Consider the following 23,807-nt stretch of genomic DNA (forward strand, 5'->3'; position numbering starts at 1 on the left):
ACATGCTATACTATGACTTTTTTCGACATGCTATAGTATGACTTTTTTATACTTTTTTCGACATGTATGACTGTTTTATACCTTTTTTCGACATGCTATAGTATGACTTATTTTTATGACTTTTTTCGACATGCTATAGTATGACTTATTTTTATGACTTTTTTCAACATGCTATAGTATGACTTATTTTTATGACTTTTGAACATGCTATACTATGACTTTTTACATATATTTTCGACATGCTATCGTATGACTTTTTTCGACATGCTATAGTATGACTTATTTTTATGACTTTTTTCGACATGCTATAGTATGACTTATTTTTATGACTTTTGTCGACATGCTATAGTATGACTTATTTTTATGACTTTTTTCAACATGCTATACTATGACTTTTTACATATATTTTCGACATGCTATAGTATGACTTTTTTATACCTTTTTTCGACATGCTATAGTATGACTTATTTTTATGACTTTTTCGACATGCTATACTATGATTTTTTTCGACATGCTATAGTATGACTTTTTTCGACATGCTATAGTATGACTTATTTTTATGACTTTTGAACATGCTATACTATGACTTTTTACATATGTTTTCGACATGCTATAGTATGACTTATTTTTATGACTTTTTTCGACATGCTATAGTATGACTTATTTTTATGACTTTTTTCGACATGTACTCCAATAACAGATACATATGTGAATTTGTTTTAATGCTATTGTTGAATTACTTTTTGTTTTTTAAAATTAAGTTATCATTTTAATAAATACCTGTTATTGCACTACCTCTGAGGCCCAGCTGGGGGCTGGACCAGGTTGCACAGATGCTGAATTGTTTGTTTATGTCAGCAAGTGAACTGAGCTAAACCAAAAGATATAAAAAGATACAACACTATACCTTTGTAGACTTTTATTCTCTATCAGCCATAGACACACTGCAGCCATTTTGTTTTTCACTTTTTGAACTTTGATACAGTAATACATGCCCTAATAGATATTTGAATATGCATTGTATAGGTATATAACTGTCATCATCACAGAAAAAGGGATGCTGATTTTCAAATTAAAAGCATACCTGTCACAGTGAACTTCCACTAGTTTGCATTTTACATGTTTCTAAATCACAAAGTAAACAGTGACAGTGAAATAAATACATTACATGTTGTAGATACATACAGTAGCGATGCTCAGAGCTGTGATTAATGGTAGGTTTAAGCTCTCAACCTGCCTCATTGCGTGTGTGCCTGGTGTATCATTATCTTGTATTTATCATCTGCCCCGCCAAATTGAAACTACCTCTGTGGATAAGATATACTCTACATTATATCCTGTGCATCAAAAGCAAGGAGGTGCTCCCTCCTGACATTCAGGAGTGTAAACGCAGTTTGTGTAAAATAAATGTTTGTTTTCTTTGCTGACAGAAACTGGCACACACTCTTTTACAATACTCATTCACTCATAAACACACAGCACACAACTGCCAACAACTGTTCCAACACTCATTCAAAAGATAAACTAATAAAGTTTAACAATTAATAAAGCAGAAACACCTGATCACCTTACCACTAATGTCTTATAAGAGTGTTACTCTAAAACAGCTGTGATGATCTTATTCACTAGTGGCAAACAAAAATTTGATATGCTATCTAAATCAAAAATATACCAAGAAATCTTCAAAAAACATAAAACCATCTTATAATAATTCTGACAATACCCTCTCAAAGCCAACTGACAATGCAGTATTTAGCTCACACTCTTACAGTACATAGAGTACATACAGTACAACCTCACTCTCATATTCACCATTCATACATCATGAGTCAAGATCAACAATTTGAGAGAAAAAGACAGTAAAAGCGAATACAATTAAACATAATAACACAGAAAGAAAAAACATTAAGAAAGGAAAGAGAGGCAGAAGGGCAATCTATAGAACTACAAAGCAATCAAAGCTGGGATCATAATGACATAATGATGCTGATTAGTCATGCCTGCTCTACTTCACATGAGTGATTATTAATTCCTAGGCTACTGATGTCCGTAATGTCTAGATTATAGATAATATATAATTCTCAAAGACAGATTACACATAGCCTACACAAAACACAGCAGCAGCAGCAGCAGCAGTAAAATTCAGTGTCGATACAGTTAGGTTTTCTCTGTGTGACATCTTGACCATCTGAATCCACAGAGCGGAGAGGCTAGTATAGTGAGTGAGACCGTTTTTAAGTCAGGAATATGTGAAAACTCTGGTTGTGAGAGGCAGTGCAGTGTGAGTGATATTGTCTTTCAGTCCAAGCACTTACTCAGAGACTAGTACCAAGTAGTACGCCTTCTTTACCCTCAGGAGGTTTGTAAGTTAGTTGTTGTCGATTGCATTCCTTTGAATTCTTTGTGTTGTTTTTTTTTGTTGCTCTACCACAACGTCAAGACAAAAAAAAATACCAATTATGAAATGGAAGGTTAAATGAATCAGGAAAACAACAGACGGCTTTCTTTGGTCACAAAAAGGCAAAACAACGTCAGAACATGAAAAGAAAATCATGAATACATTTTTACCAGCCTGGGAAGAAAACAAATTGTGAACAAAAGGTCATCTTCCAGGACTCATATGGGAAGACAGTGGTAGCTTTGAGGTGCACACTGGGATTGCATGTTGCTAATGCATAGGATTAGGGGGGACGTTAGCATGAGCAGAGCTGGGGAGTAGAGGAGAGTGTTACACATTCCTCTACTCTCACTCCTCCTCATCCTCCTCCTCATAGTTGTCCTTTTCTTCTTCGTGGTGGCGGTGAAAGAGCTGGTGGAGATGCTGCTGGAGGTCACTTGGTTTTGACCCTTTTCTGGGGTTGTCCACTTGCTCGTGAAGGACCTGCTTGCGCTGCCCAGCTCCCTTCACCACTGTTTGTCTGTGGGTGCGACCTTTACGCATGCGGGCCCTAGAGAGGGGGGCGACAGGTCAGCATCAGTCAAATATGCACCCGAGGGTCTGCGGCAATTGAATTTAAGAAGCAGATGTTGCTATACTTGTAGGCATGTTATGGTACGAAAAAGAAAATAACACTCACAAATGATATCACGCTCTGTAAATCCAGCATTCAGTTGTTATCGCATGCATGTTAAAGCAACTCTATAGCTGTAGAAACCTAAAGATAATGTTATGAAACACTTGAAACAGACTAATGATCAGATTCTCCAATGTCTCTACACTTGGATTGAGATCAGCTGACTGTGATGGCCGTAGCATATGATTTACATAATGTTCACGGACCCCTGCCCTTCATGCGAGAATCTCCATTTATGTTTCTCAACTTCATTATTTAGCTTTTTATGTTGGATTTGTGTACACCTGTTTGTACATCTTGCCATACACAGCCTTCATTTGTTTTTGCTTTGCCTCCTGATTGGCTCCTTAATTACATGGAATATTTAAGGCTATTGGTACATACAGCATGCTTGTTCTGGTTTGTCCCTTCAGAGAGGCTTAAGGTGTCACAATAAATAACAAAACACGGCAAACATAGTAATAATGACAGAAATAACATCTATCTCCACTGGTTCATTGCATGTTATCTCTCTTTGAATTCATTTACTTGACAAAGCAGTTAATTTCAACATCCATAAGCAAGACAAATTAGTCATTATTAGTATAAAACTGATAAACCTGGATCTCTTTACACCCACAAGCAGGTGCACTCCAAGCACTCACACACCTCCTGACCACAGTTCCATCTTCTTTGACAGTCTCTCTCTCTACAACAGGAGGGAGCTCTGTTCTGCTAAAACCACCTATATAACCTAGTGCCTGGTGGCATGAAATGGAGAAAAACGTCATCACTTAATTTGGAATGATTTGATTATGAAAAGAAAAAAAAAAACGTAGACTTGGTACCTGTCCATATGCATGTGAGCTACGACATGTACAATAATGGTGACGAGGTCATCAGCAAACCTGTTTGAAGTCTTCTTGGGCAGATGGGAGGTCGGAGGCCAGAGACGGATCACCGTGGTGCGTCATGGTCCTTTCACCCTCCACCACCGTTGTTTTTTCTACGCGGCTGACCTTACAGCCTTCAGCTGGCTCCTGACTTGATGCTGAGAAACCCTCACGTTTGGCAAATGTTACCTAAATCAGAAGAAAAATGTATTTGTTTGTTATTTAATGGTGTGTTAGATACAACTACCACTATAAATGTTACAAAAAAATAAAGATCTGGAAGACTGTGATAAACAGAAAAATAAATACAGGACACACACCTCTGTTTGGTCTCCCTCACTCTTCAGTACAGTCCGCTTCACAACCTTAGAGTATCCATCTCCATCCGTCATGCTGATTGGCCCCTGGGGAACTCCTTCTGATGACACCTCCTCACGCTCCACACCGTCGACGGAAACACACTTGCGGATAATTTTACGTGTAACCTGAGAAAGATCATGTGTTTAAAGAGCATTAGGTGTGAAGTATTTGTTTAAAGAAAAAGTGGTCACACTTTATATTTACCATCATTAATAAATGGGGAAATTATTAGTTACTTTAGTTTAAACTTTTATTACTTTTAACAAACAATTAAACTATAATTAATAATGTTTATTAATATTAAGTAATACAATAATATGTTATTTTAAGAGTTTATTGTTGCACATATTATAACATTTTCAAACAATATTAAGTTATTGTTAATGATTACCAAATGATTTGTAAACCTTTAAGAAATAATTTGTAAAACATCTATAAAAATGACATCTATAAATGTACCAGATATTTTTAACACTTTGTTAATGGTTAATAACTCCTTTGAACCCATAAACAATACTTGGATGGCTATTATAATATTATAGTTTATAGTTTATAGTTAAAATATAACTGATTATTATTATAATACTTTGTAAAGCATCTACAAACATTATTTAGAAAGTTAGCTAATAATTGTCAATGGTTAATTATTGGTTTCTGGTCGATCTATATCTGTGATATTTATAAATGTTTTACAAATGAAATCTTACAGGTTTACAAAAAACTTGTTTATCAAATAAATAGATAAATCATGTATTAATTTAATCAGAATGTAATTGTTATTGTCTCATATCAGCTTTGATACAATATATCATTCATAATTATTTATTAACTCATATTAATCATGTCATATGATGAAATAACATCAATTATAGCATTACTGCTAATTAGTTAACATTATTAATAATCACAACTGTAAAATAGCTATAAGCTAGAGTTATTGACTATCAACCATTTGTTAATGATGGTTATTAAAAGTGTTACCAAAAAAGGTTACCAACCACATTCCAGAAACCAATGTTGTTTGTCTCTGAATGAAAAGAACATTCATACACTAAGAGCCTTTGGCATTGCTGCAAACAAATCACAAATTTGTTTTGTTTCGCTCTACGCTAACAGTTTAAATACTGACACGTGATAGGTGCATGACAGATTATGTCAAATCTTGCTTTACCTTTTTGATAACAATGTGTCCATTTTCATCCTTATACTTTTCTTCGGTCACTGACTGAGCTGGGAGGTCTGGCATTTCATCAGCCTATAAAGGAAACCAGAGAAACAATAATCAGGAGTGCTAAGTTGGGTCAGTGTAAAGTTTACGTCTTTAATTCTCCACTCTAAATACAAAACGCAAACATATTAGAGATAATTAGTACACAAAACATTCATTTTAGGCAGTATTTTGGTGAGAGAATAGGGACTTTAGGATACAGGAAACAAACAAAAAAACAAAAAAAGTGCTCACAGCAACATGAAACACCTCCATGGGTTTCAGCCATCTATGCAAATCATGTAGCATCATGTAGCATGTTATTGATCCTAATTTAATTTAAACTTCAACCACACATTTTCACCCATTTTAAAAAAAAAAAAAAAAAAAAAGGCTGTTAAGACAGTTAACATTTAAACTCCACACTGAAGTCCTAGCCTGGTTAAAGTTGCACCCTGGAAGTCACACCCTCCATGCTTTTTAAAAACGCTATAAATCATGCTAGATCAGATACCTGAATGACAACTCTTCTTCGAACTATTCTGGTGGTCAAAAATTCATCATCAGAACTTTCTGACATTGATCCGAGCTCTGCAACGATATCCTGACCAAGCAACACAATTCCATTCAAATTTAATAGAGAATATATATATATATATAATATATAAATGCTGTTTGCAGCAAAGCAAGCAGTAGGCAGAGAGATATGGTGCACTTTCCATTGACTTTGAGTATTACAATTGGAAATTACAATTCATTTTTATATAATAATTTGGAAAGTACAACATTGCAGTCTGTAACTTGGAAAAATGTTTGCAAAACATCCCATGCTTTATTTCAATTAAAGAATAAATTATATAACTGTGAGTGATACAACTGGTTAAAGGCAGCACAGTGACATGCTGAGTTAGGAGTGGTTAAAATCGAAAATAAAAATAAAATAAGGGTTATGAGGAGTATTATATCCCATCCATGTGGCCAGAGGGTTAGCGCTCATTCCTTTTTGAAGCAAATATAATATTTGGTTAAGCACAGCTCCAGAACAAAAGCTTGCAAGTTGGGGTGGTTTACCAAATCTCATCTTACCCTTGTCAGAGATTTATCAGTGTCATCATATGCCCCAATTTCACAGATCGGGGACAGTTGTGAAGCCTCACACAAACTGAATTCTTCATCCGATGTTTCTGAATAGTGTAATAATTCTTCTTTCTCTTCATGGACATTATAAAGAGGCTCCTGGACAAAAGGAGCATCCTCATAATCTTCACTTCCGGAGGACAATAACAATTTTTGATTTACTTTTTCAAGCACTCTTAGATGGCTGAGATGACCCTGGAGCTGATCTCCATTTGACCTGTTGGCCTCAAGTTCATCAGGCTCAGTCTCTGAGAAATCTGATGCAGCCTGTCTGCAGTCAAAGAAAGACTCGGGGTCAAAAGTTGGACTGTCTGCACCACTATGCGCAACTTCTGCGTATTCTGGAGGCATGTGGGTATAATTGGTTGTGGTAGAATAGATCTCTGCATACCCAGGTGGGATGCTATACTCTTCATCCGAGGTTGAGGAAGCCATCTCAGCTCTGGGTTTAACTGTAGTAGGCTGAGAGGCAAAATACTCAGACTCTACTGGAGTCAGAGATTCTTGTGAATGCTGTCCACTGGTCCTTGGCCTATCCTCATCTGAGGATGCCTCAAAGTTCCCTGGGGAGGGGAATGCCACCAGTTCCTCAAAGCAAAAATGTCTTGCAGATGTATCTGTCTCAGGAGTCAAATCAGAAAGGGACTGGGAAGAGACGTCTTCAGTCTGATTGACTTCAACAAAAGTTACCTCCCATAAATGTGTAAGTTTATCTTTGGTACTTTGTGTTGATATTTCTCCTGTCACACTCACACTTGAGTCTTTAGATGATGCAGCTGATTCAAGTTTTTCTGGACTTTGAAGAATGTCAGTTTTAGAAACTTCTTCACAAAGATTTGTCAGTTGTTCCTCAGGTATGTCAGACGGACTCCTGGCTGCTACTGCCACTGAAGAAAGTGTCTCGGTAGCATTTTCATTATATGTGCTGGACTGGAATATGTCCACAGGAAAACTTGAGTTCAGTGACATCATCCCTTCACAAAGTCTTTGGGGAGATTCTGGAGTTGAAAGGGACTCAGCAGGAGATAAAGGGCTATCCTTTTGATTATCAATGCTTGATGTTTCACTAGTCTCAGAGGTTTTTGTTAGATCAGAAGTGACTGAGACAACTTCAGGTTCATCTTGAATGGATGTCTGGAAATGTGCAGGCTCTATGACTGCTACATTTGTGTGGTTAGTATCTTCAGCAAGCTGTATAGCAGATGACACGCTGACTCCTAGGTTATCACTTTCTTCTGTATCGATAGTCTGGCATTGATATTCAGGTGTAAGGTCCTCAAACTCACACATTTGATCACCTTCAGAGCTTCCATCACTGTATTCTACCAGAAGTGGGTCAGGTGTCTCTGGACTAAATGTAAGGTTTATCTCCTCCGGATCAGACAACAGCTGGTCAAGTTGAGGGGACCCAGACTTGGGTGGTGTTGGTGTGGACTCTGAGGATTTGGTGACTTGGTCATCGGGACTTTCTTGAGCTGTTTGAGAGATTGAGTTTGGTGTCGGTGATATTGGTTTAGCTAAGCCAGAATTTTCACCTTGCTTGGGGAATGACAGACTTTTATATGTGGACAACAGGATTTCAGATAGTGTTTGATTTAGGTCAAAGGAACCTGGAAATGGTAATTCTAGTTTTTCAGTGGAAAGTGTGTTTGAAACATGTGCCAAGGAGGGTGTCTCGGTTGGAAAGACCTGTCTCTGTCCTAAATGAACATTGTTTTGTCTTGAAGATTCTGTAAGATTTGTCCTGGAAGATGCTGTTGATACCTGCAAGAAATGATACAATGGAGTGGGGGAAAAAAAAAATATGATTTATGATTTCTTTTGGTGATGAAAGGAAATGTCAAATGAAGCATGCATTTGCCAATGGTCTGGTTTTTATGTATAAGAGCAGTGTCTGAGGAAATTCACTTGTAGCCCACTTGCGTTTAGCTCACTGCAGTAGTATCTAATATATGGTCATAACATTTGTTTTACAGATTACAATTTAAACACATTACATTAAGTTATGATTAAGATGCTGCAAAAACTGAGATACTTCAAAAATATCCTTAAATATTAGCATATTTGGAAATATTACATAGAGAAAATCAGTGAAACACTATATCACTTTACAATAATAAAAGCAGGGTACAAGTGAACATTAGTCATAATCAGGATTTGGTGTAAAATGAAGATGGACATGCGTCATTTTATACCCATTCAAGTTAGTGTCTGCGGCCTTGTCATAATAGAAAGGCAGGGAGCACTGCACTTGGAATGACAATGCTAAACCCACTATTTTATTTGTCACAGTCAAACACTACACTGTCTGTTCTACTGCAGGTCTGCCCCATCTTCCAAAAGGTAATAATCAAACATTTTAAAAAGCATATTGCAATAATTAAAAAAGTGATGTTGGGTCCCCTACCTAGACATTTGAGACGACAGAATGTGGGAGAAGGGCAGTAGCGGGAGAAAATGTCTAGCTACAGACATGCAATTATGTCGTCACATTTAATTTAGCAACTGAACTGAATTATAAATTCAGCTTCTTTGGAAATGGCTGTCATTGGGGCATAGTCATGTTAGGGAATACTATGGGCACCATTGGATGTTTGTCTCTGTAATCTGTTTTATGTTTGGGAGCCTGCGCATAACAGACAGCACAGGATTCTAGCTGTGGCAAAGTATATAAGTTGGTTTAGATTTGTATGTCTGTAAGGCAAAGATGTAAATGGCTTTGTTCAACTTGTTCCAGGTACAGTATTTTTAAATCTTATATGAAAAAAATGTCTGGCACCTTAAGATAACACAAAGGCTCTTGAATTCTTAAATCAGTCAGGTCAGGCAGTTTAAAGGTATTACAAAGTCCATTGGTTAGCTATTAATCTATGTATCTTATGAGAACATTCCACACCAGATGGACAAGAAGCTCATGTCATTACTAATTTCCATTAGTTGTGCTTCACTAAAAGATCATTTCTTCTGCTCTAATGCAAACATGCCACAGCAAGACGCTGAAGCCTCTGGGCATTATTAGTAAAAGGTTGAGGCATCATTTCTATATTCACACTTAATGCATTGCCAAATGTATTACTTTTGAAAGCAACACTGCATTCACTGCCGAGCAAGAGCTTGTGCTGTCTTACCGACTCCATGGAGCCTTGCTCTCATCCTCGCTCGTGGATTTTCTTTTCATGTTCATGGAAAGCAGATCTTGGGCTTGTGTCATCTTTCTTTGTGATTCAGGGTCTGTCTGTTTATGTTTTTGCAGATGGGATCTTCATTTCACTGATTCTCTCTTTGTTTGAGTTTGTTCGTAGGAAGCCTCCACCAGCCAGACAGCATAATGACATTCAAAATGTTGTTCTACAGATGGCATGTGACTTAACTCATTGGAAGACTGGCTAATCCGGTACAATCTGTTATGATCTAGCCTTGGTACCTATTTTCTAGGTAAAAAAGACTAGTTAGTTGTGTTTGAGGAGGAATCTAAGGGTCCTATCGAAACTGTTCCAGTTAATAGCATCAGCATTTCAGGATGTGAAATTGTTACTGTAAGATCAAGTACTTTTCAGTGGGATATTGAGGAATCCTGTAATGGTTTTGAGTCCGGTATGATGCTATCATAATGACAAGATTTGGCTGGGCTATGTGGGTCTCCTGTTCTGACTTAAAAATCTTCTAATTTGTCTGCATCAACAGTCTCTTCTGGTAGACTTTGATCACATGGCAGCTGGTTTGAAACGTCATCTAAATCTCCGATCGATTCAAGAGGAGGCGTAAATCTACTTAACTCAGACAGCCAGTAGTCAAGGAATGACTGTGTGTACTCATTGTTCGATGGCATATTGCTGAAGGACTCCTGTATTTCACTGTCAAACACAATGGACTCAGGAGAATCTGGTTGGATCTCATCAAATAAAGTATCAAGACTTGAATTTGAATTAGTAAAATTGCGCTCAAGCATTATGGAGTCTGGTGAAACAGATCCATTTTCTAAATGAATGTAATAATAAGGTTGACAGTCGAAATTAGGAATTTGTGAGTCAGGAGATAGGGCGGTGAACTCATCAAATGAGGAAACGATTCTGGAGAAGGCGGCCTCTGGTGACTGAATAATATTTCAGGTGATGGTAGCCTATAAGTTGAAAGTGTGGGACTGTCATTAAATTCACTTTCAGCTCCATGCTGGTGATGACCTGTGGATCCTGTTTCAGCTGTTTCAAAACATGATATGCCAGAATTTGTTGTGTACAACTGACCATGCAAGACTGTTTTTTTAAGGTAAATTCCAAGAATTTTATTACACAACAAGAAAAATTTCCCTTATAGTGTCGATCGTACAAATGTGACACTAAGTTGTTAACAAAAGGCTTGTGTCTTATCCTGTTTTCCTTAGTATGTATTATTGAATCTGGTGATTCAAATTCTGTCGGGAAAATTTTGAGCAGGTTCAGTTTTTTCTGTGACTCATGTGCTGAGGCGGAGTTTTCAGTAGATAGTTGTTTGATTTCAAATAAAGCGAAGTTGGGGGCGGATCTATTTTCTTCAAACAAAAAATGTGCTTGTTTTTCAGTATTAATGCATCGCGCAGCATCAGCAACAGAAAGCAGGTAATGTACAGGTGCAGATAATCTACTTTGCTTTGCTTCAATCGGTGAAGAAAGTGAATCTGGTGAATCTGGTCTATGGTCGTCGAACAATTCTTCAAAAGAAAATCTGGACGATAAAGAACAGTGTTCAACTGACACCAGAGATTCTGGGGAGGATAATCTAAAGTATTTCCAAACAGTCCTGCAGGAGCAAAAAGTCAAACGATTCCTCAATATGAAATCCGGGATACTCGTCATCTGACAGTATAGAAAGAGGCGATACTGGTCTACTTTCAGAGTATTGTAAGTAAAAGTTACAATGTTGACTGTTCATGAGGCCAAATGTCATCAATGCAGAAAAAGACTGGTCCTCAACTGAAACTACAGATTCTGGGGAGGATGCTCTGAAGTCTGCTAACCAGTCCTGCAGGTACAAAACGTCGAAAACGGAAGACACGGAGTCTGGGGACAATGCCCTTATACTAAATATCTCTTCATGTTCAAAGTCTGATGAGTCTGATTGCGGGGACTCTGGCCTGGTTTCATCAAACAGGGTTCCCAGACACAAATCAGTGCCTTCCCAGTCAGAATATGTTGATTGTGGTGTAAACGACTGGTGTCTAGATGGTTCCACAGCGCAAATGTTCTGGGAAGATTCAAATTGCATTACAGGTGAATCAGGAGAGAAGGGCCTATCATCACGTTGAGACAACACTGATTGGGGAGACGATGGTCTTAAATTGTTGAGCCAGTCCTCTATGGGGAAATGAAAACACTCCTCGTGTGACGACACTGATGGAGGGTGGATAGGCACAAACTCAAATGGTTTGAGAACCAAAAAAGCATCTTCTTGTATTTCATGTGTAATGCCACGCACAACATCTGCATATGTTAGAGGTCTTGCAGCGGACAATGGTGGGGAAGCAGTTACAGTTACACCTGTGTGTCTGGCATCAACTTTTAAAGTAAGTGAATCTGGGGTATCTGGTCTGTTGTCGTCATACCATTCCTCAAGACAAAATCCGAGATACTCGTCATCTGACAGTATAGAAAGAGGCGATACTGGTCTACTTTCAGAGTACTGTAGGTAATAGTTACAATGTTGACTGTTCATCAGGCCAAATGTCATAAATGCAGAAAAAGACTGGTCCTCAACTGACACTACAGATTCTGGGGAGGATGCTCTGAAGTCTGCTAACCAGTCCTGCAGGTACAAAACGTCGAAAACGGAAGACACAGATTCTGGGGACAACGCCCTGCTACTAAATAATTTATCAAGTTCAAAGTCTGATGAAACTGACTGCGAGGACTCTGCTCTGTTTTCATCAAACAGGGTTTCCAGACACAAATCAGTACCTTCCCAGTCTGACAATGTTGATTGTGGTGTAAACGATTGGTGCCTAGCCAGTTCCACATCGTAACAGATCTGTGAAGATCCGAACTGAGGAACAGGTGAATCAGGAGAGAGGGGCCTATGTTGACTTTGAGATGCCACAGATTCTGGGGAGGATAATCTAAAGTCTGCCAACCAGTCTTGCAGGAGCAAAAAGTCTAAATCAGAAGACACGGAGTCTGGGGACAATGCCCTTATACTAAATATCTCTTCATGTTCAAAGTCTGATGAGTCTGACTGAGGGGACTCTGGCCTGGTTTCATCAAACAGGGTTTCCAGACACAAATCAGTACCTTCCCAGTCTGACAATGTTGACTGTGGTGTAAACGATTGGTGCCTAGCCGGTTCCACATCGTAACAGATCTGTGAAGATCCGAACTGAGGAACAGGTGAATCAGGAGAGAGGGGCCTATGTTGACTTTGAGATGCCACAGATTCTGGGGAGGATAATCTAAAGTCTGCCAACCAGTCTTGCAGGAGCAAAAAGTCTAAATCAGAAGACACGGAGTCTGGGGACAATGCCCTTATACTAAATATCTCTTCATGTTCAAAGTCTGATGAGTCTGATTGTGGGGACTCTGGCCTGGTTTCATCAAACAGGGTTCCCAGACACAAATCAGTGCCTTCCCAGTCAGAATATGTTGATTGTGGTGTAAACGACTGGTGTCTAGATGGTTCCACAGCGCAAATGTTCTGGGAAGATTCAAACTGCATTACAGGTGAATCAGGAGAGAAGGGCCTATCATCACGTTGAGACAACACTGATTGGGGAGACGATGGTCTTAAATTGTTGAGCCAGTCCTCTATGGGGAAATGAAAACACTCCTCGTGTGACGACACTGATGGAGGGTGGATAGGCACAAACTCAATTGGTTTGCAAACCAAAAAAGCATCTTCTTGTATTTCATGTGTAATGCCACGCACAACATCTGCATATGTTAGAGGTCTTGCAGTGGACAATGGTGGGGACGCAGTTACAGTTACACCTGTGTGTCTGGCATCAACTTGTAAAGTAAGTGAATCTGAGGTATCTGGTCTGTTGTCGTCATACCATTCCTCAAGACAAAATCCGAGATACTCGTCATCTGACAGTATAGAAAGAGGCGATACTGGTCTACTTTCAGAGTACTGTAGGTAATAGTTACAATGTTGACTGTTCATCAGGCCAAATGTCATAAAGGCAGAAAAAGACTGGTCCTCAACTGACACTACAGATTCTGGGGAGGATGCTCTGAAGTCTGCTAACCAGTCCTGCAGGTACAAAACGTCGAAAACGGAAGACACAGATTCTGGGGACAACGCCCTGCTACTAAATAATTTATCAAGTTCAAAGTCTGATGAAACTGACTGCGAGGACTCTGCTCTGTTTTCATCAAACAGGGTTTCCAGACACAAATCAGTACCTTCCCAGTCTGACAATGTTGATTGTGGTGTAAACGATTGGTGCCTAGCCGGTTCCACATCGTAACAGATCTGTGAAGATCCGAACTGAGGAACAGGTGAATCAGGAGAGAGGGGCCTATGTTGACTTTGAGATGCCACAGATTCTGGGGAGGATAATCTAAAGTCTGCCAACCAGTCTTGCAGGAGCAAAAAGTCTAAATCAAAAAGTCTAAAGAAGACACGGAGTCTGGGGACAATGCCCTTATACTAAATATCTCTTCATGTTCAAAGTCTGATGAGTCTGATTGCGGGGACTCTGGCCTGGTTTCATCAAACAGGGTTCCCAGACACAAATCAGTGCCTTCCCAGTCAGAATATGTTGATTGTGGTGTAAACGACTGGTGTCTAGATGGTTCCACAGCGCAAATGTTCTGGGAAGATTCAAACTGCATTACAGGTGAATCAGGAGAGAAGGGCCTATCATCACGTTGAGACAACACTGATTGGGGAGACGATGGTCTTAAATTGTTGAGCCAGTCCTCTATGGGGAAATGAAAACACTCCTCGTGTGACGACACTGATGGAGGGTGGATAGGCACAAACTCAAATGGTTTGCAAACCAAAAAGCATCTTCTTGTATTTCATGTGTAGTGCCACGCACAACATCTGCATATGTTAGAGGTCTTGCAGCGGACAATGGTGGGGACGCAGTTACAGTTACACCTGTGTGTCTGGCATCAACTTGTAAAGTAAGTGAATCTGAGGTATCTGGTCTGTTGTCGTCATACCATTCCTCAAGACAAAATCCGAGATACTCGTCATCTGACAGTATAGAAAGAGGCGATACTGGTCTACTTTCAGAGTACTGTAAAAAGTAATAGTTACAATGTTGACTGTTCATCAGGCCAAATGTCATAAATGCAGAAAAAGACTGGTCCTCAACTGACACTACAGATTCTGGGGAGGATGCTCTGAAGTCTGCTAACCAGTCCTGCAGGTACAAAACGTCTTTGAAAACGGAAGACACAGATTCTGGGGACAACGCCCTGCTACTAAATAATTTATCAAGTTCAAAGTCTGATGAAACTGACTGCGAGGACTCTGCTCTGTTTTCATCAAACAGGGTTTCCAGACACAAATCAGTACCTTCCCAGTCTGACAATGTTGATTGTGGTGTAAACGATTGGTGCCTAGCCGGTTCCACATCGTAACAGATCTGTGAAGATCCGAACTGAGGAACAGGTGAATCAGGAGAGAGGGGCCTATGGTGAGATGCCACAGATTCTGGGGAGGATAATCTAAAGTCTGCCAACCAGTCTTGCTGGTGCAAAAAGTCAAAATCAGAATCAGGAGAGAGGGGCCTATGTTGACTTTGAGATGCCACAGATTCTGGGGAGGATAATCTAAAGTCTGCCAACCAGTCTTGCAGGAGCAAAAAGTCTAAATCAGAAGACACGGAGTCTGGGGACAATGCCCTTATACTAAATATCTCTTCATGTTCAAAGTCTGATGAGTCTGATTGCGGGGACTCTGGCCTGGTTTCATCAAACAGGGTTCCCAGACACAAATCAGTGCCTTCCCAGTCAGAATATGTTGATTGTGGTGTAAACGACTGGTGTCTAGATGGTTCCACAGCGCAAATGTTCTGGGAAGATTCAAACTGCATTACAGGTGAATCAGGAGAGAAGGGCCTATCATCACGTTGAGACAACACTGATTGGGGAGACGATGGTCTTAAATTGTTGAGCCAGTCCTCTATGGGGAAATGAAAACACTCCTCGTGTGACGACACTGATGGAGGGTGGATAGGCACAAACTCAATTGGTTTGCAAACCAAAAAAGCATCTTCTTGTATTTCATGTGTAGTGCCACGCACAACATCTGCATATGTTAGAGGTCTTGCAGCGGACAATGGTGGGGACGCAGTTACAGTTACACCTGTGTGTCTGGCATCAACTTGTAAAGTAAGTGAATCTGAGGTATCTGGTCTGTTGTCGTCATACCATTCCTCAAGACAAAATCCGAGATACTCGTCATCTGACAGTATAGAAAGAGGCGATACTGGTCTACTTTCAGAGTACTGTAAGTAATAGTTACAATGTTGACTGTTCATCAGGCCAAATGTCATAAAGGCAGAAAAAGACTGGTCCTCAACTGACACTACAGATTCTGGGGAGGATGCTCTGAAGTCTGCTAACCAGTCCCGCAGGTACAAAACGTCGAAAACGGAAGACACAGATTCTGGGGACAACGCCCTGCTACTAAATAATTTATCAAGTTCAAAGTCTGATGAAACTGACTGCGAGGACTCTGCTCTGTTTTCATCAAACAGGGTTTCCAGACACAAATCAGTACCTTCCCAGTCTGACAATGTTGATTGTGGTGTAAACGATTGGTGCCTAGCCGGTTCCACATCATAACAGATCTGTGAAGATCCGAACTGAGGAACAGGTGAATCAGGAGAGAGGGGCCTATGTTGACTTTGAGATGCCACAGATTCTGGGGAGGATAATCTAAAGTCTGCCAACCAGTCTTGCTGGTGCAAAAAGTCAAAATCAGAAGACACGGAGTCTGGGGACAATGCCCTTATACTAAATATCTCTTCATGTTCAAAGTCTGATGAGTCTGACTGAGGGGACTCTGGCCTGGTTTCATCAAACAGGGTTTCCAGACACAAATCAGTACCTTCCCAGTCTGACAATGTTGATTGTGGTGTAAACGATTGGTGCCTAGCCGGTTCCACATCGTAACAGATCTGTGAAGATCCGAACTGAGGAACAGGTGAATCAGGAGAGAGGGGCCTATGTTGACTTTGAGATGCCACAGATTCTGGGGAGGATAATCTAAAGTCTGCCAACCAGTCTTGCAGGAGCAAAAAGTCTAAATCAGAAGACACGGAGTCTGGGGACAATGCCCTTATACTAAATATCTCTTCATGTTCAAAGTCTGATGAGTCTGATTGCGGGGACTCTGGCCTGGTTTCATCAAACAGGGTTCCCAGACACAAATCAGTGCCTTCCCAGTCAGAATATGTTGATTGTGGTGTAAACGACTGGTGTCTAGATGGTTCCACAGCGCAAATGTTCTGGGAAGATTCAAACTGCATTACAGGTGAATCAGGAGAGAAGGGCCTATCATCACGTTGAGACAACACTGATTGGGGAGACGATGGTCTTAAATTGTTGAGCCAGTCCTCTATGGGGAAATGAAAACACTCCTCGTGTGACGACACTGATGGAGGGTGGATAGGCACAAACTCAATTGGTTTGCAAACCAAAAAAGCATCTTCTTGTATTTCATGTGTAGTGCCACGCACAACATCTGCATATGTTAGAGGTCTTGCAGCGGACAATGGTGGGGACGCAGTTACAGTTACACCTGTGTGTCTGGCATCAACTTGTAAAGTAAGTGAATCTGAGGTATCTGGTCTGTTGTCGTCATACCATTCCTCAAGACAAAATCCGAGATACTCGTCATCTGACAGTATAGAAAGAGGCGATACTGGTCTACTTTCAGAGTACTGTAAGTAATAGTTACAATGTTGACTGTTCATCAGGCCAAATGTCATAAAGGCAGAAAAAGACTGGTCCTCAACTGACACTACAGATTCTGGGGAGGATGCTCTGAAGTCTGCTAACCAGTCCTGCAGGTACAAAACGTCGAAAACGGAAGACACAGATTCTGGGGACAACGCCCTGCTACTAAATAATTTATCAAGTTCAAAGTCTGATGAAACTGACTGCGAGGACTCTGCTCTGTTTTCATCAAACAGGGTTTCCAGACAGACACAAATCAGTACCTTCCCAGTCTGACAATGTTGATTGTGGTGTAAACGATTGGTGCTGACTAGTGGTGTAAACCGGTTCCACTATCTGTGAAGATCCGAACTGAGGAACAGGTGCCGGTTCCACATCGTAACAGATCTGTGAAGATCCGAACTGAGGAACAGGTGAATCAGGAGAGAGGGGCCTATGTTGACTTTGAGATGCCACAGATTCTGGGGAGGATAATCTAAAGTCTGCCAACCAGTCTTGCAGGAGCAAAAAGTCTAAATCAGAAGACACGGAGTCTGGGGACAATGCCCTTATACTAAATATCTCTTCATGTTCAAAGTCTGATGAGTCTGATTGCGGGGACTCTGGCCTGGTTTCATCAAACAGGGTTCCCAGACACAAATCAGTGCCTTCCCAGTCAGAATATGTTGATTGTGGTGTAAACGACTGGTGTCTAGATGGTTCCACAGCGCAAATGTTCTGGGAAGATTCAAACTGCATTACAGGTGAATCAGGAGAGAAGGGCCTATCATCACGTTGAGACAACACTGATTGGGGAGACGATGGTCTTAAATTGTTGAGCCAGTCCTCTATGGGGAAATGAAAACACTCCTCGTGTGACGACACTGATGGAGGGTGGATAGGCACAAACTCAATTGGTTTGCAAACCAAAAAAGCATCTTCTTGTATTTCATGTGTAGTGCCACGCACAACATCTGCATATGTTAGAGGTCTTGCAGCGGACAATGGTGGGGACGCAGTTACAGTTACACCTGTGTGTCTGGCATCAACTTGTAAAGTAAGTGAATCTGAGGTATCTGGTCTGTTGTCGTCATACCATTCCTCAAGACAAAATCCGAGATACTCGTCATCTGACAGTATAGAAAGAGGCGATACTGGTCTACTTTCAGAGTACTGTAAGTAATAGTTACAATGTTGACTGTTCATCAGGCCAAATGTCATAAAGGCAGAAAAAGACTGGTCCTCAACTGACACTACAGATTCTGGGGAGGATGCTCTGAAGTCTGCTAACCAGTCCCGCAGGTACAAAACGTCGAAAACGGAAGACACAGATTCTGGGGACAACGCCCTGCTACTAAATAATTTATCAAGTTCAAAGTCTGATGAAACTGACTGCGAGGACTCTGCTCTGTTTTCATCAAACAGGGTTTCCAGACACAAATCAGTACCTTCCCAGTCTGACAATGTTGATTGTGGTGTAAACGATTGGTGCCTAGCCGGTTCCACATCATAACAGATCTGTGAAGATCCGAACTGAGGAACAGGTGAATCAGGAGAGAGGGGCCTATGTTGACTTTGAGATGCCACAGATTCTGGGGAGGATAATCTAAAGTCTGCCAACCAGTCTTGCTGGTGCAAAAAGTCAAAATCAGAAGACACGGAGTCTGGGGACAATGCCCTTATACTAAATATCTCTTCATGTTCAAAGTCTGATGAGTCTGACTGAGGGGACTCTGGCCTGGTTTCATCAAACAGGGTTTCCAGACACAAATCAGTACCTTCCCAGTCTGACAATGTTGATTGTGGTGTAAACGATTGGTGCCTAGCCAGTTCCACATCGTAACAGATCTGTGAAGATCCGAACTGAGGAACAGGTGAATCAGGAGAGAGGGGCCTATGTTGACTTTGAGATGCCACAGATTCTGGGGAGGATAATCTAAAGTCTGCCAACCAGTCTTGCAGGAGCAAAAAGTCTAAATCAGAAGACACGGAGTCTGGGGACAATGCCCTTATACTAAATATCTCTTCATGCTCAAAGTCTGATGAGTCTGATTGCGGGGACTCTGGCCTGGTTTCATCAAACAGGGTTCCCAGACACAAATCAGTGCCTTCCCAGTCAGAATATGTTGATTGTGGTGTAAACGACTGGTGTCTAGATGGTTCCACAGCGCAAATGTTCTGGGAAGATTCAAACTGCATTACAGGTGAATCAGGAGAGAAGGGCCTATCATCACGTTGAGACAACACTGATTGGGGAGACGATGGTCTTAAATTGTTGAGCCAGTCCTCTATGGGGAAATGAAAACACTCCTCATGTGACGACACTGATGGAGGGTGGATAGGCACAAACTCAATTGGTTTGCAAACCAAAAAAGCATCTTCTTGTATTTCATGTGTAGTGCCACGCACAACATCTGCATATGTTAGAGGTCTTGCAGCGGACAATGGTGGGGACGCAGTTACAGTTACACCTGTGTGTCTGGCATCAACTTGTAAAGTAAGTGAATCTGAGGTATCTGGTCTGTTGTCGTCATACCATTCCTCAAGACAAAATCCGAGATACTCGTCATCTGACAGTATAGAAAGAGGCGATACTGGTCTACTTTCAGAGTACTGTAAGTAATAGTTACAATGTTGACTGTTCATCAGGCCAAATGTCATAAAGGCAGAAAAAGACTGGTCCTCAACTGACACTACAGATTCTGGGGAGGATGCTCTGAAGTCTGCTAACCAGTCCCGCAGGTACAAAACGTCGAAAACGGAAGACACAGATTCTGGGGACAACGCCCTGCTACTAAATAATTTATCAAGTTCAAAGTCTGATGAAACTGACTGCGAGGACTCTGCTCTGTTTTCATCAAACAGGGTTTCCAGACACAAATCAGTACCTTCCCAGTCTGACAATGTTGATTGTGGTGTAAACGATTGGTGCCTAGCCGGTTCCACATCATAACAGATCTGTGAAGATCCGAACTGAGGAACAGGTGAATCAGGAGAGAGGGGCCTATGTTGACTTTGAGATGCCACAGATTCTGGGGAGGATAATCTAAAGTCTGCCAACCAGTCTTGCTGGTGCAAAAAGTCAAAATCAGAAGACACGGAGTCTGGGGACAATGCCCTTATACTAAATATCTCTTCATGTTCAAAGTCTGATGAGTCTGACTGAGGGGACTCTGGCCTGGTTTCATCAAACAGGGTTTCCAGACACAAATCAGTACCTTCCCAGTCTGACAATGTTGATTGTGGTGTAAACGATTGGTGCCTAGCCAGTTCCACATCGTAACAGATCTGTGAAGATCCGAACTGAGGAACAGGTGAATCAGGAGAGAGGGGCCTATGTTGACTTTGAGATGCCACAGATTCTGGGGAGGATAATCTAAGTCTGCCAACCAGTCTTGCAGGAGCAAAAAGTCTAAATCAGAAGACACGGAGTCTGGGGACAATGCCCTTATACTAAATATCTCTTCATGCTCAAAGTCTGATGAGTCTGATTGCGGGGACTCTGGCCTGGTTTCATCAAACAGGGTTCCCAGACACAAATCAGTGCCTTCCCAGTCAGAATATGTTGATTGTGGTGTAAACGACTGGTGTCTAGATGGTTCCACAGCGCAAATGTTCTGGGAAGATTCAAACTGCATTACAGGTGAATCAGGAGAGAAGGGCCTATCATCACGTTGAGACAACACTGATTGGGGAGACGATGGTCTTAAATTGTTGAGCCAGTCCTCTATGGGGAAATGAAAACACTCCTCGTGTGACGACACTGATGGAGGGTGGATAGGCACAAACTCAATTGGTTTGCAAACCAAAAAAGCATCTTCTTGTATTTCATGTGTAGTGCCACGCACAACATCTGCATATGTTAGAGGTCTTGCAGCGGACAATGGTGGGGACGCAGTTACAGTTACACCTGTGTGTCTGGCATCAACTTGTAAAGTAAGTGAATCTGAGGTATCTGGTCTGTTGTCGTCATACCATTCCTCAAGACAAAATCCGAGATACTCGTCATCTGACAGTATAGAAAGAGGCGATACTGGTCTACTTTCAGAGTACTGTAAGTAATAGTTACAATGTTGACTGTTCATCAGGCCAAATGTCATAAAGGCAGAAAAAGACTGGTCCTCAACTGACACTACAGATTCTGGGGAGGATGCTCTGAAGTCTGCTAACCAGTCCCGCAGGTACAAAACGTCGAAAACGGAAGACACAGATTCTGGGGACAACGCCCTGCTACTAAATAATTTATCAAGTTCAAAGTCTGATGAAACTGACTGCGAGGACTCTGCTCTGTTTTCATCAAACAGGGTTTCCACAGACACTGAAATGTTGATTGTACCTTCCCAGTCTGACAATGTTGATTGTGGTGTAAACGATTGGTGCCTAGCCGGTTCCACATCGTAACAGATCTGTGAAGATCCGAACTGAGGAACAGGTGAATCAGGAGAGAGGGGCCTATGTTGACTTTGAGATGCCACAGATTCTGGGGAGGATAATCTAAAGTCTGCCAACCAGTCTTGCAGGAGCAAAAAGTCTAAATCAGAAGACACGGAGTCTGGGGACAATGCCCTTATACTAAATATCTCTTCATGCTCAAAGTCTGATGAGTCTGATTGCGGGGACTCTGGCCTGGTTTCATCAAACAGGGTTCCCAGACACAAATCAGTGCCTTCCCAGTCAGAATATGTTGATTGTGGTGTAAACGACTGGTGTCTAGATGGTTCCACAGCGCAAATGTTCTGGGAAGATTCAAACTGCATTACAGGTGAATCAGGAGAGAAGGGCCTATCATCACGTTGAGACAACACTGATTGGGGAGACGATGGTCTTAAATTGTTGAGCCAGTCCTCTATGGGGAAATGAAAACACTCCTCGTGTGACGACACTGATGGAGGGTGGATAGGCACAAACTCAATTGGTTTGCAAACCAAAAAAGCATCTTCTTGTATTTCATGTGTAGTGCCACGCACAACATCTGCATATGTTAGAGGTCTTGCAGCGGACAATGGTGGGGACGCAGTTACAGTTACACCTGTGTGTCTGGCATCAACTTGTAAAGTAAGTGAATCTGAGGTATCTGGTCTGTTGTCGTCATACCATTCCTCAAGACAAAATCCGAGATACTCGTCATCTGACAGTATAGAAAGAGGCGATACTGGTCTACTTTCAGAGTACTGTAAGTAATAGTTACAATGTTGACTGTTCATCAGGCCAAATGTCATAAAGGCAGAAAAAGACTGGTCCTCAACTGACACTACAGATTCTGGGGAGGATGCTCTGAAGTCTGCTAACCAGTCCCGCAGGTACAAAACGTCGAAAACGGAAGACACAGATTCTGGGGACAACGCCCTGCTACTAAATAATTTATCAAGTTCAAAGTCTGATGAAACTGACTGCGAGGACTCTGCTCTGTTTTCATCAAACAGGGTTTCCAGACACAAATCAGTACCTTCCCAGTCTGACAATGTTGATTGTGGTGTAAACGATTGGTGCCTAGCCGGTTCCACATCATAACAGATCTGTGAAGATCCGAACTGAGGAACAGGTGAATCAGGAGAGAGGGGCCTATGTTGACTTTGAGATGCCACAGATTCTGGGGAGGATAATCTAAAGTCTGCCAACCAGTCTTGCTGGTGCAAAAAGTCAAAATCAGAAGACACGGAGTCTGGGGACAATGCCCTTATACTAAATATCTCTTCATGTTCAAAGTCTGATGAGTCTGACTGAGGGGACTCTGGCCTGGTTTCATCAAACAGGGTTTCCAGACACAAATCAGTACCTTCCCAGTCTGACAATGTTGATTGTGGTGTAAACGATTGGTGCCTAGCCAGTTCCACATCGTAACAGATCTGTGAAGATCCGAACTGAGGAACAGGTGAATCAGGAGAGAGGGGCCTATGTTGACTTTGAGATGCCACAGATTCTGGGGAGGATAATCTAAAGTCTGCCAACCAGTCTTGCAGGAGCAAAAAGTCTAAATCAGAAGACACGGAGTCTGGGGACAATGCCCTTATACTAAATATCTCTTCATGCTCAAAGTCTGATGAGTCTGATTGCGGGGACTCTGGCCTGGTTTCATCAAACAGGGTTCCCAGACACAAATCAGTGCCTTCCCAGTCAGAATATGTTGATTGTGGTGTAAACGACTGGTGTCTAGATGGTTCCACAGCGCAAATGTTCTGGGAAGATTCAAACTGCATTACAGGTGAATCAGGAGAGAAGGGCCTATCATCACGTTGAGACAACACTGATTGGGGAGACGATGGTCTTAAATTGTTGAGCCAGTCCTCTATGG

At 41.3% G+C, this 23,807-nt stretch overlaps 1 protein-coding gene across 1 annotated transcript in view; it reads right to left on the bottom strand.

Annotated features, from left to right (window-relative positions):
* Positions 1-2,746: 2,746 nt before the first annotated feature.
* The window catches only part of LOC129095745 (ankyrin-2-like), an 82,119-nt gene continuing 61,058 nt past the window's right edge, over positions 2,747-23,807 (bottom strand). The window contains exons 43-47 of the mRNA XM_054604302.1: positions 5,478-5,561; positions 4,267-4,431; positions 3,962-4,135; positions 3,723-3,814; positions 2,747-2,948 (exon numbers count right to left, since the gene is read on the bottom strand). Of these exons, the coding sequence (XP_054460277.1) occupies positions 2,747-2,948; positions 3,723-3,814; positions 3,962-4,135; positions 4,267-4,431; positions 5,478-5,561 (717 nt within the window). The remainder of the gene's footprint in view (positions 2,949-3,722; positions 3,815-3,961; positions 4,136-4,266; positions 4,432-5,477; positions 5,562-23,807) is intronic.

This window comes from Anoplopoma fimbria, chromosome 9 (assembly GCF_027596085.1).
Source record: "Anoplopoma fimbria isolate UVic2021 breed Golden Eagle Sablefish chromosome 9, Afim_UVic_2022, whole genome shotgun sequence".
NCBI classification, from domain to species: Eukaryota; Metazoa; Chordata; class Actinopteri; order Perciformes; family Anoplopomatidae; genus Anoplopoma; species Anoplopoma fimbria.